General features: G+C 37.3%; 1 protein-coding gene across 1 annotated transcript; it reads left to right on the top strand.

Moving 5' to 3' along the window:
• Positions 1-385: 385 nt before the first annotated feature.
• On the top strand, positions 386-11024 carry OOSP4B (oocyte secreted protein family member 4B). The gene is made up of 5 exons (XM_076001362.1): positions 386-407; positions 4180-4364; positions 4913-5010; positions 9935-10084; positions 10961-11024. The coding sequence occupies exons 1-5, from the start codon at positions 386-388 to the stop codon at positions 11022-11024; spliced, it is 519 nt and encodes a 172-aa protein (XP_075857477.1).
• The last annotated feature ends 1782 nt before the right edge of the window (positions 11025-12806 follow it).

Raw genomic sequence — 12806 nt, 5'->3', positions numbered from 1 at the left:
AAAAGTAAGTGGTCAGGTGGCCCAGACTAAGGCTATGCTAAGAGAAATGCCTCTTCAAGTTTAATATGCATATGAACTATTTGGAAATCTTGCTGAAATGTATTTAATGATTGATTCTGTAGATCTGAGGTGAAACCTGATATTTTGCATCTAACGAGCTCCCGGGTTGCCTATGGCACAGGTGAGGTTATACTACTACTGCCCGTTGATGGACCATACTTTTGAGAAGAAAGATGCTAAGGGATTATTTCCCTGTGTTACCCCAAGCAGAGGGTAATTGCAGGCAGGTGAATGCAGTCAAAGGTTTATAAAGAAAACCCAAGACTACCCAGGCTCCTTGCTATTTCCTGCTCCTTGTGGGTCTTGTGTCTTGGAGTCTGGCATGATGAAGACCCCTGTGCTCTTAGGCAGCTCCTTCCTCCTTTCTTTGTTGTTTTGGAATTCTTCTGGATTCGACTCAAGTATGAATAACAAATATCTTTGGGGCATGGTGATTTAAAGTGATAAGATTATTTTATAAAATATTGCTCTATAAAGACCTGTTTTTTTTTTTCTCTCTCTCTCTGATTATAAACCAACAGGTAGGGCTGCCTGATTCCAATTATGTTCAGTTAAGAAAAAAATTAGGATGTCATTATCTACATAATCTCTTGTGTGGTTTAAGCTATATACAAGGTATTTTTTTTTTTTTTACAGACCAATTTGAGGGTTCTTCAGGTTTAGTCTATCTTATGTCACTATCCCTCTTCTAACACTAGACTCATGTTCCTTATATAATTAGGGCTCATATGATCTGAGAAACCCAGGAAAAGGAATGGCTACTGCAGAGATCTCTGGGTTTCTGGGAAGGGAGGGTGCAGGCTCTCTTGGCCTTTCTGTGGTGCTTGACAGATAGAATGAAAACCATATAGATAGTGAGCAGCTGTATTTGGGTTCTAATTGCTTCCTCTATACTGGGAACAATTGAACCCCAACTCTGGTACTTGTTGACTGTATAAACTTGGGAAAATTACTTTAAGTCTCTGTATCTAATTTAGGCCACTAGTAAAAAGTTATTAGGGATGTATTGGACCTTAAGATAAGATGATGAGAGAGCCAATGAAGTGAAAACACTCTAAGTGTTGGTATCACCATGTGGTAGTTGAGAAGATCTCTCTGCTTTGGCTCAAGCTGAGGTCAGCTGTGTCTAATGCTGGTGTGAGAGGTTTGCCAAAGAAGGCAGCCTACGGACCTTCTCCTGTATCTGCAACTGCGCATTGTTTCTCTTCCACCTTTACGTTAGGACACTGGGTCTCCACTGGGAGGATGTTTTTGCCCCCCAGGGGACATTTGGTGATGTGTAGAGGCATTTCTGTCACAACTGGGGTTGTTACTGGTATCTAGAGGATAGTGGTCAAGAAAGCTACTACACATTCTATGCTGTGCAGCCAACAATAGAATCTGGCCCCAAAGGCTGATGGGACAGAGGTGAGAAACCCACCTTTACGATGTTTGCTTTCCAGTTAAAAGTGCTTCAAGGAACATGCTGTCAGACCCTTTTCTAAGCAAAACTAGGGCCAGACCTGAAACCACCTGGAACCGCTGCTGTTTCATATAATCTTGATTCCTCCTTCCAGGGTGTCTCAGAGTAAATAAGACTTGTGGGGGAATACCCAACATCAGATATCAATATCAGATATCTATGATGACATTTTTCAAAATCAGACTTTGCTTCTCTGGGGCAGGTCAACCTGTTATTCCCCAAGCCCTGTCTGTTACACTTGAGTTTGATGATTCATTTTGAAATTTCAGTGCCCTAATGTATTTTTTTGTCATGTGGGTCTAACTTTCTGTATTAACCATCCCATGAGACCAAAATTGGGGTATATGGTTGAGGGTGCGACTAAGAATTGAGTATGCTTTGGTCACATTAGACTAGTCTGGGGAAACTTAAGGAATGAAACAAGGTTCCTGCTCTGAGAGACTGGAAATTTTCTTTTTTTGACTACTAGGTAGTTCTGGTGTATCATAATGCTTGTTCACACACAAGGTCTGCAGTCCTTGTGCTGGAAAGCATTAGTGGTATGGAAATTGAGTGGCTACACCAAAGAAATCTTGCCTCCCATCTATCTTTTCTCTTCACATTTTCACCTTTTGTTACAGTCACAGGTCATTTGCAGCTGTGAATGTTGGTGCCCCTTAGACCAGCTGTTCTCAAACTTTGTATATACAAGTCATCTGGGGGCCTTATTAACAATCATTCTGATTCAATAGGTTGGAGATGAGACTGGGAACTCAGTGGTTCTAATGAGCACTCAGGTGATGCTCAGGTTGCTAATTCATGGACTAGGCTTTGATTTGTAAGGCCTTTGACAAATTAATTACATTAAGAGAATGGAGTATTCTCTATGAATAGGGAATAATTTATTGATGAAATCTGAGTCAGGTATTCATTGTTGTTCTGATTCCCGCTTTTTCACCCCTACGTATCTAAGACATAGATCTTCATGGGATTAAAGAGGATACTGTTTAGACTCTAGCAATGACTCAGTGACCTGAGTCACCAATATGACTTGGTATTGGTGCCAGCTGCATTATATACCAGACTTGAGATCCTTCTCAAGGAATTTAATGGTTTGAACATTTTGTTTCTTATCTGAGAAATGAAGATTACCTGTCCTATCTCACTCAGAATTTCTTTAGACTCAATACCAAGAATATATCCATTGACAGTTGATGTAGGGATTGGTGCATAAACAGAAATTTTTACTTATTTAATTTGGTGAGAATAAATGTGGGAATCGCAAATGGGAAAAGGCTGTGGTCTGACATATTCACCCATGATCAACCTGCCTCTGAAAGGTTTGCTTTTTAAGATAAATGTGTCCATCCTTGTGTTGCGTAGGCCACAGCCCCTTTCTTAGTCTGAATAAAAGATAATTGATGTTAATTATAATTCCTGTTTTGACATGGACCATGGATATTGTACCATAATCCTGGCATGAGGTAAAAGAATTGCAGATTTGTTTCATTCTCACCTGAAACCTTATTTCTACAGCCATCATTACCATATTTGCTATCAGTATTTGTCAAATCTCTTATATGAGCAAACTTGGACTATTAATCTTTCTAGCAAAAATATTTTCCCCAAATGTGAAAAAAGTCCCATGTCATACTCATTTTTTTTGTTCTCTTTTAGCCATAGCAATAAGCAATAGTGTCAAATTGTTCACTTCGTGTTTCTAGGTCAAATGTTTTACCAAAGACAGAAGTCTACAAATCTTTGTATACTGCAGATGTCCTGAGATCGAAACCTGGTTCAATGTCTCATGTAGTTGGGCAAATCACTTATTTAATTAAAATCCATTTGGCAGACCAACATAACTGGGGACAAAGAAATGAATGTGCGATTTTTTAGGGAGAGATAAATGTGACTTCTTCTTTTTTTTTTTTTTTTACTTGTAAAAATGTTATTGGGGTATAGCCTCAGCTTTTTTGATTTAATGTGAGAAGACTGAAACCGGCTTTTTATATAGTATTAAAATTCTGATCCAGATTTAGCTCATTGATACTGAGGATGGATGGAGATATGTCTATAGGAAACAAATTTGTGGTGGTAGTCTCTTAGATAAAGACCTTTAAGTTGCTTTTACCTTAAACATTACTTGAGCACTTAAGTTCTAGGCGGAGATTCAAGATATTCATATGCCTTATCTCATTTAATCATCGCAAAACCCCTAAAAAGGTAGGTAATAATTATTCTAAATATGAGTAGATAGTTGCAAAGAAATTAAGTAGCCAATTTATCTCTCGATGAGCGTTTATAGCAGCATAAAACACAGCAGCAGAGTAGTCATGGCCCTCCAGCAGCTACTGAGTACTTGAACTGTGGCTAATCTGAATTGTGCTATTCAAATACAAGATGCATACTGGTTTCAGAAAATCAGTGTGAGAAAAGGAATGTAAAATCTCAATTTGTGTCCTATTACATGTTAGTGATCACATTTGGAATATTTCAGATTAAATAGAATATATTTTCAATTACACCTGCTTAGTTTTGAATAGGGCTATTAGAAAACGGAAAGCTACTGATGTGGCTCACATGTTTCTGTCACACAGCACTGATAAAGACAGAATGTGTTATGTCTTGAGAAGAAGTGTGCTAACATATTATCCTTTGGATTTTATTTATTTTTTTAGCAATACTTTCAACGTGTTCTGAAGATTGGTTGTTAGTCAGAGTGAAAAGAAGGCTCTCTGATGATGAGGAATCAGAACTTAGAAGCGACGAAATATACCTGGGAGATCACTGTCCTGTAACGGGACTGGGGTTAGATAACTACGAGTTTTCTTATCCTGTCACTCATTGTGGGATCAAGAAAATTGTATGTGCCATGATTTTTTCGCTAAAAACTTATTCTCCATTTTTTCAGGGCTACATAGCATTAAGTTCCTTCTTAATTAAAAATTTCAAGCATATTCATATCTTTTGCAGTGATCGATTCTCAGGGGCCAGTTGCTTATCTACTTAATGGGGAACATTCCAAATAAGCGGTTTTGAAAAAGTCCAAAGTCATCGCCTATACCTTCTCAATTTCAATACCCTCACCTCCCATCAGACTTCAGTATTTTAGAACATGTGTGTGGATATGTGCAAAGGGGGAGGGTGTCTATTTTGGAAAGGGCAAACATATATTAAAACTGTTCCAGAGACAGAAGTTATTCCTTCCCTATTCCCCCACTCTGGTGGTCGAGATGGGGGCAAAGAGGTTGAAGGACCAGAGGAAAAGGGGAGTAAATTAGCTCTCATTTAGATATACTGCTTCGTTATTGCAATATTCAGATTTTTCTAAAACTGACAGAATCTATTAATAATCTTGAACCACCAAAATAATTTAATGGCTTCTAGTTTTAAAGCTCTTGATCATTTCAGGTGGTCCCAGGGAATGATATTGTTATATTATCTGAGATCAATTTTATACCAGTGTTGGACACCCTCTATGACTTTCCGGTGATTTGTTTTGTGAGAAGGTATGTGTAGCCAGCTACTCCCCTTACATGTTCTTAAATTTATTCTTTGGCTGATGAGTATTTCTGTTAAAAAAAAAATGCAGCTATTAAAAATGCCCTAGAGGATGCCTATGGTACAACTAAAATTTTAAAAATTTAATTCTTAAGAAAAATTTCAAATGTACAGAGAGAATTTTACAGTGAACACTTGTATATCTAATACCTACATTCTACCATTTTTTCTAAACTTTGTAATGCATCCATTTCCCCATCCATCAATTTTTGGTTGCCCTTTCAATTGAAGGTGTGAGTATGTTTCTCCTAAGTACTTTAGCATGCATCTCATGCATTAAGGATCAATATTTAAATTTTCTCTTGAGAAAAATTTACATGTAACTAAATATATATGTCACAAAGTATGTACATTTTTAACTCAGCTTTGTTTTTAATTTTTAATTATGAGTATATAAGAGTTATATATCTTTATAGGGTATATGTGATGTTTTGATACAGGCATATAATGTGAATTAATCAAATCAGGATAATTGGGGTACCCATCACCTCAGGCATTTATCATTTTTTTGTGTTAGGGACATTCCATTCCACTCTTGGTTATATGAAAGTATACCCTGACTTGTTGATTACAGCCACTTTGTTATGTTATCAAGTATTGTTCATTTTATCTAACTACATTTTTATAGCCATTAACCAACTACAATTTATCTCCCCTTCCCCCCCACCCTTCCCAGCCTCTGGTAACTATCATTATACTCTGTCTCCATGAGATAAATAGCTTTTAATATTTAGCTCCCATATTAGTGAAAGCATACGATATTTGCCTTTCTGTGTTTGGCTTATTTCACTTAACACAATGTTCTCCAGTTCCATCCATGTTGTTGCAAAGGATTTCATTCTTGTGTATATGTACCACAATTTCTTTATCCATTCATCAACTGATGGAAATTTAGGTTGATTCCAAATCTTGACTGTTGTGCATATGCTGCAATAAACATGGCAGTGCAGATACCTTTTCAATATATTGAATTATCCTTCTTTGGATATATACCCAGCAGTGAGATTGCTGGGTCATGTGGTAGTTCTATTTTTAGGTTTTTGAGGAACCTCCACACTGTTCTCCATAGTGGTTTACATTCCCACCAATGGTGTATGAGGGTTCCCCTTTCTCCACATCTTCACCAGCATTCATTATTGCCCATATTTTTGATAAGAACCATTTTAACTGGGGTGAGATGATATTTCATTGCAGTTTGATTTGCATTTCTCTGATGATTAATGTTGAGCATTTTTTCATGGAATTATTGGCCATTTGTATGTCATCTTTTGAGAAATGTGCATTTAGACTTTTTGCCCATTTATAATTGGATTATTTGACTTTTTTCTATTGAGTTGTTGGATCTCCTTATATATTCTACAATAGTTATTAATCACTTGTCAGATGAGTAGTTTGCAAATATTTTCTCCCATTTTGTGGGTTGCCTTCACTTTGTTGATTGTTTCCTTTGCTGTGCAGAAATGTTTTAGCTTGATGTGATCTCATTTGTCCAGTTTTGTCTAGTTGCCTGTGCTTTGAGGGGGAGGGTAGTACTCAAGAAGTTCTTGCCCAGATCGGCATCCTAAAACATTTCCCCAATGTTTTCTTTAGTAGTTTCATAGTTTCAGGTCTCACACTTAAGTCTTTAATTCATTTTGATTTGATTTTTATATGTGGCAAGAGATAAGGCTCTAGTTTTTTTCCTTCTGCATATGGATATCCAATTTTTCCTGCTGAACACTTTGCAAGAAAGAAAATTAGAAGAACCTTAGAAACTGCCTCAGAATCGAGGTCTTCCTGGCTTTTCCTTATTTCTTCCCCTAAATTTAGGGAGGGGCTCTCTCTGAAGTTCACCTTATCTGACTGAGGGAAGTTTTTTCAAAAGAAATGCAATTGTCTTGGACCCCCTTTCTGGAATCTACATTAACTAGAGAAGATTAACTCTTATAGCAGGAGAGGAAACTAGAAGTCTTCATACCCAGGACACCATGTCTGGACAGACTTTTCACCTATTCTTTGAACTATTCTTTCTAAGGGCTGTTACTAAGAGACTATCTGCATAAGACACCTTTGTTCACGGTACAGTTCTACCCCTCACCTTCCCATAACTTGTTGCCACCTCCCCCAGAGCCCAGAGGAACTTTGTTTCAGGCTATTGTCTGTTCTTTGTGCCCATTCATCCCCCTACCATAAATCATTTACTCTTTCTGTAATCCCCTTCCCCTTTGAAAAGGGTATTTAAACTTCCATCATCTGGCCCTTCCTTGAGTCTCATATTTTGTGTGACTCCTGTGTATGTGAACATTAATTTGTATGATTTTTCTCCTGTTAATCTGTTTGCTGTCAGTTTATTTCAACAAATTCAATTCTCCAGAGGGAAAATTTAAACTTCCTTTCACTGTTAAGGCAAATTATAATATGACTATAGGTAGATTGTCTGCCCATCTTCCTTCCCCCTCCTTCCTTCTGTACAAAAGGGTATACACATTTATTTCCTACAACTTATACAAATTTAATGAGTTTGGAGAACCAAACCATAATCAATGCCATAAACATAATCTATCATACCAAAGTTTCCTCCTACCCTCTTTGTCTAAAACACTTTTTTTTGTGATAAGAACACAACATAAGATCTACCCTATTACCAAAATATTTTTTTTCAGCTTTAACACAAAACTCTATCAACATATATAAGACTATAATCCCTGCAGAAAGTGTTTCTTCCCAGTTGGCTCTTTCATGCTACACTGTACTACTGTTCTTGTCTCTTCTCAAATTTTGTAGAAATGAAATCATAGCATATGCTTTTCCATCTGGCTTCTTTCATTCAGCACAATGTTTGAGATCCATTTATGTTGTGTCTTCTAGTAGTTTAATTTTTATATTGCTAAGTAGTATTCCATTGTGTGTTATTTTGGTGAAGACTTGTGCTGTTGTCACTGTTTGACTATTATGAATAAATCTGCTATGGCCATCTTTTTTACAAGTCTTTGTGTAGGTGTATGCTTTCATTTCCTTTCAGTGAATACCTAAGAGTAGGATTGTTTGATAGTAGGGAAAGTATATGTTGCATTTTGTAAGAAACCAACAAATATTTTCCCAAATAAGGTGCATTTATACCAGGAATGTATGAGAGTTTAGCGATTTCACCATATGTTGACAGTCTTCTTATTCTAGAAGAAGCATTCCAACAGGTGCATAGTGATATTTCATCATTTAATATGCATTTTCCTGATGACTAATTATTAGTGCTCCTTGGCCATTTGTAAGTCTCTTGTGAACTGTCTTTTGTTCATTTTTATTCTGTCATCTGTCTTACTGAGTTGTAAGTGTTCTTTACATCATGAAGATCAGGCCTTTGTCAGATGTATTTTGTCCCAGTCCCCCGATTGCTTATTCATTATCTTAATGGTGTCCTTTGAGCAGATTTCTTTCATTTTCAAGTTTATAGACTCTTCCTTTTTTTATTTCAGCATACTATGGAGGTACAAATGTTAAGGTTATGTATATTGCCTCCCTTGAGTCAGAGCTTCAAGCGTGTCCATCCTCCAGATGGTGCTCATCACACTCATTATGTATATATACCCTCCCCCCCATCTGCCCAATGCCAGATAAATGTTAATTCTATATGCACACTTAGGTGTTGATCAGTGAAACCAATTTTCTGGTGAGTACAAGTGGTGCTTATTTTTCCATTTTTGGGATACTTCACTTAGTAGAATAGGTTCCAGCTCTTCCTTTTAAAGTTATTGCTTTTGTTCTGTCTTAAAATTCTTTGCTTACTGCCAAGTCTATTTTCTTCTAAAAGTTTTATGGTTTTGGATTTCTTTGAGTTTATAATACATCTGAACTTAATATTTGTGTGTGGTGTGAGGCAGGTCAAGGGTCTCCTCTTTCCATAGGTGTATTTTGTTGGTACAGCACCATTAATCAAAATGACTTTCTTTTCCCTCTTGGATTGCTTTGACTCTGTTATATTGATGACTGGATAACTTTGATTTTCTCTACAATATTCTATGTCCTATTGATCTACTTGATCCTTATGCCAGTACTATGCTGTCTTGACTACTTTAAGTTCATTTGCAACTTAGCAATGTCATTTTCAGCTATTCAGGATGCTTTTAATCAAATTCTCACTACATCTTCACACTTCCTCATGGGTGGAAAAGGTCAGACTTTGTCAAGGCCCCTGGCAAGGAATGACTTGAAACCAGATTTAAGAAAAAAATCTTGTGTTCTTCAAACTTCACCCATGGTCTCTAAATCTGTGCTATCTAATATAGTAACCAGTAGCCACAGGTAACATTTTCATATAAATTAAAGTTAAATACAACTAAAATTTAGTTTTAGCTGTACTAGCTATTTTTCAAGTGCTCAATAGCAGCATGTGGCTAGTGATAACACACTGCACAGACTTAGGATATTTCCTTTATAGAAAATTCTATTGGACAGTGCTGCTCTATCAGAATAAACACAATTTTTAACTGGACAGTAGCTAATGATCATTAAACATTCATGCTGATGTTAAAAAAGTGGTTCTAAATTTTAAATAGCATTTCCCCAAGTCCTGTATTTTTTGATGTTCATTGCCATTAGATCATATGGTATTCGAATTGAAGACAAGTAAAAGACAACCTGGTGGAAGAGTAAATGGTGAAAGAGAAGGAACATTGAGAATTTATGATGCCAACTCTAAATCAATAAGTAGCATCCTATTCAAGATTATGTTATAAACTTTATTGAGATTCATTGAGATAATTTGTCTTTTTCTTCCTTAAGCCAGTCACTTTGGGTTTTCTAACTTATAACTAACATAAGTCTAATTGATCTTACATTTTTCCTGTAAAGTATCTATACAACTATCAATCCCGTGCTTTTCTTATTTACTGTTAGGCGTAAAGCCCCATCTTCGTTGCATTTTGGGATGAATGGGTACGAAGTCAAAGCTGTGGGCGATGGCTCTCAAGGGACAAAAGAAGGGCAAGCCGCCTCGGCTCCTTCACAAAGTCAAAACTGTGAACTTACCTGCAGCAGCACTAATAGGTGAGAATATTTAGATTGTCCATATCTTGGTTAGCTGTAATTTGTTAAAGGTAATTTCAGTGGAAGAAATAATGTAAATCCCTTTAATACTGTATGCTCAAATTACTCTAGATGTAACATGAGCCCCGTAAACAACCCTGTGGGTGTCATAGGCTGTACCTGAGTATAATTATAGTTTTCTTGTTAGTTGCACATAAACATGAATAGTTTTCATACTGGTGAGTTTCCTTAGCTTTTATCTGAGGTACTAAATTGTTCACTTTCAATATAGCCTGTGACAAAGTGAAATAATTATAGAAGGCCCATACCAGGTCTCAATTTCATACTAATCACTGCAGAAAAGCATATCTGTGTGTATGTATATAAGATAAAAATAAGAATAGCGGAGAGGAAGGTAAATGAGGTTTGAATATCAAAAGAAATGTGTTACATCTAATTAGTACTTTTCCTAAGATTAATATCTGTGGAAAAACATCTTAATAACAACTTTTCCACTGAGCTTATTTTAAAAGGATGCCACAAAACTTACGTATACAGACAATGGCCTTGAAATTGATATTTCATAAAGAAAATAAGCTTTGTTCTAGAGATCTGAAAACCACTTAAAATCAAAGTTGAGATACATGGTATAAGTACTTTATGTCATGACAGTCTCAGAAAACCAGTGATCTAGGCAATACTTAGATGCTAATCACTTCCAAATAGTATATATAAGGTATGTGTTGGAGTTGGGTAATGCTCTAGATTGCATTTGAAGGTAGAAATTTGATTCTTTACACTGCCTCTAATTCAGTATTCATGAGTTCTCTGAATGAGTTGTTGGGTAAAAGTTACATATAAGCAACTCTTTAACTGCTTTTCCCCTGTGTCTTTCAGCAGCCACCTGTCCATGAAACGCTGCACCAATAATGCCCGTGTTATGACTCCCATTTTTCCCTAGGACACAGGAGCAAGTGGTTCATATTTGTCTGGGAGTCAGTTTCAATGATGCTGTTTTTATATCTGTCTGAAGATGAGTAATAATCTGTTACCTGTTTGAATACCTCCCGGAATTTTGGATAGTATTAATATATATATATCTGTAATGTGATATTTAAACTTTTTAATGAGTTAATTTTAAGTAAAATTGCCATTCTAACTTCACATGTGAGTTCATACACAATAAATCTTGCCTGTATTCAGTGTGTGTACTTTTATGACAGACTTGAACATTTTCAGGATTTAGTTACCCACTTTAAACTTTTACCCATTACTCACCGCAACTATCTAGTGTCTCATAGTGAAATCTATTCCCCTGACTAAATCTTCCTCCTCTTTTATAATGCACGTAAAAGGGAAGAAAATCTATGTTCTCTGTAGTTGCTTTAACAACTTGAGGACGTTCCCATCATCCTTTATCTTTGGCTTTGTATAATGCTTTTTTTCCTGTTCCCTGATGCATGTCTCATAAGGAAATATTTTAAACGTATTTTGGAATTGTGCATTTATCTTTCCTATTATCTTCATAAGGTAAATCTGGAAGAAAATAAGATTCCAATTGCTTTTTGCCCTAATTCTGAGACTGTTGTAACCATAGAAGGTTACAACTATACCATCACATCACCCTTGCCATCTATCTCCAGCCATAGATCAGTGGGTTGCTGGGGATATTTTTAGTGAACAAGATCACTTGTTCTTCCTCTTGAGGCTTCTGAACTAATTGACAAACGTTGAGAAAGGAAATCAGCTATGAATCCCAAATGAGGATCCCCATGGTGTGGAAAATGGAAAGGATCATGACAACGCCAACCATCAGAAATAGGAGCTCATGTACTTCAGCACACTGCATGTTCCTTGGAGTTGCCAAGAAAGACTCAACACACCAGGTGCTGGTATTGTGTGTTGGGGAAGGAGAAAAGACGCTGATTTTGCACCATCTTTTCTCCTTGCTGTGTGTGGAGTGAGCACCAGTCTCCCATGGCCAGCAGGCCCCTCCTAGCTGAGGCAGGGCGGTGGACTGCATGCTCTCTCCCCTCTGAAGTTGCAGCCAAAGACACTGTTCCCCTCCCACATGGGGCAGGTGTCCTGGTGGGGCTGGCCAGGTGACACGACTCACATGCGTTAAGCAGTGCAAGGAAGTCTGCTGTGTATGCAGAACAGGGAAATGCTTTCTCTTAATAAGAATCTGGGACCAAGCAACAACTCAAGCTCTCCCATAAGGGGGAATGTTCCAGGCCCAGGATAAGCCCTCAATAGGGCAGCAGGTTGCACCGTGGCTGGTTCCCTAACACAAAAGTACTCAGAACTCAGGTTATGCCCATCACAGCTTGGACTCCAGGCTGAAAGAAGCTTCTCTGAATCTAAATTACCCAGTACATCTCTGGAAGTGAAATCCTGTGCCTTTGAGTATATGGTGCAAGAGCACTGGTGCCAAACTCATTTTAAGGGAGCCTGAGCCAGAGGGTGTCACATGTGCAGAGATGCTACACACACAGACACACACACACACACACACACACACACACACACACACACAATGATCTTCCTTACTCAGCAAGGCCAGTCTTCTTCCATAGGAAAAATTGGTAGTTTAGGGCAGAACATTGTCTTTTGCCTAGATTCCTTGCTCCTGGTGGTGGAGGGGATACAAAAAACTCACGATGAAATGACAGAAAAAATATGAAAAAGATCTCTCTCCATTTTTTTAGACACAGGCTTTATTCTTGCTAAACATGAGAAAGTA

This window comes from Microcebus murinus, chromosome 4, assembly GCF_040939455.1.
Source record: "Microcebus murinus isolate Inina chromosome 4, M.murinus_Inina_mat1.0, whole genome shotgun sequence".
Taxonomy (NCBI): Eukaryota; Metazoa; Chordata; class Mammalia; order Primates; family Cheirogaleidae; genus Microcebus; species Microcebus murinus.
Note: the sequence above shows the minus strand (reverse complement) of the source record. Positions and strands in the feature narration are given on the sequence as shown.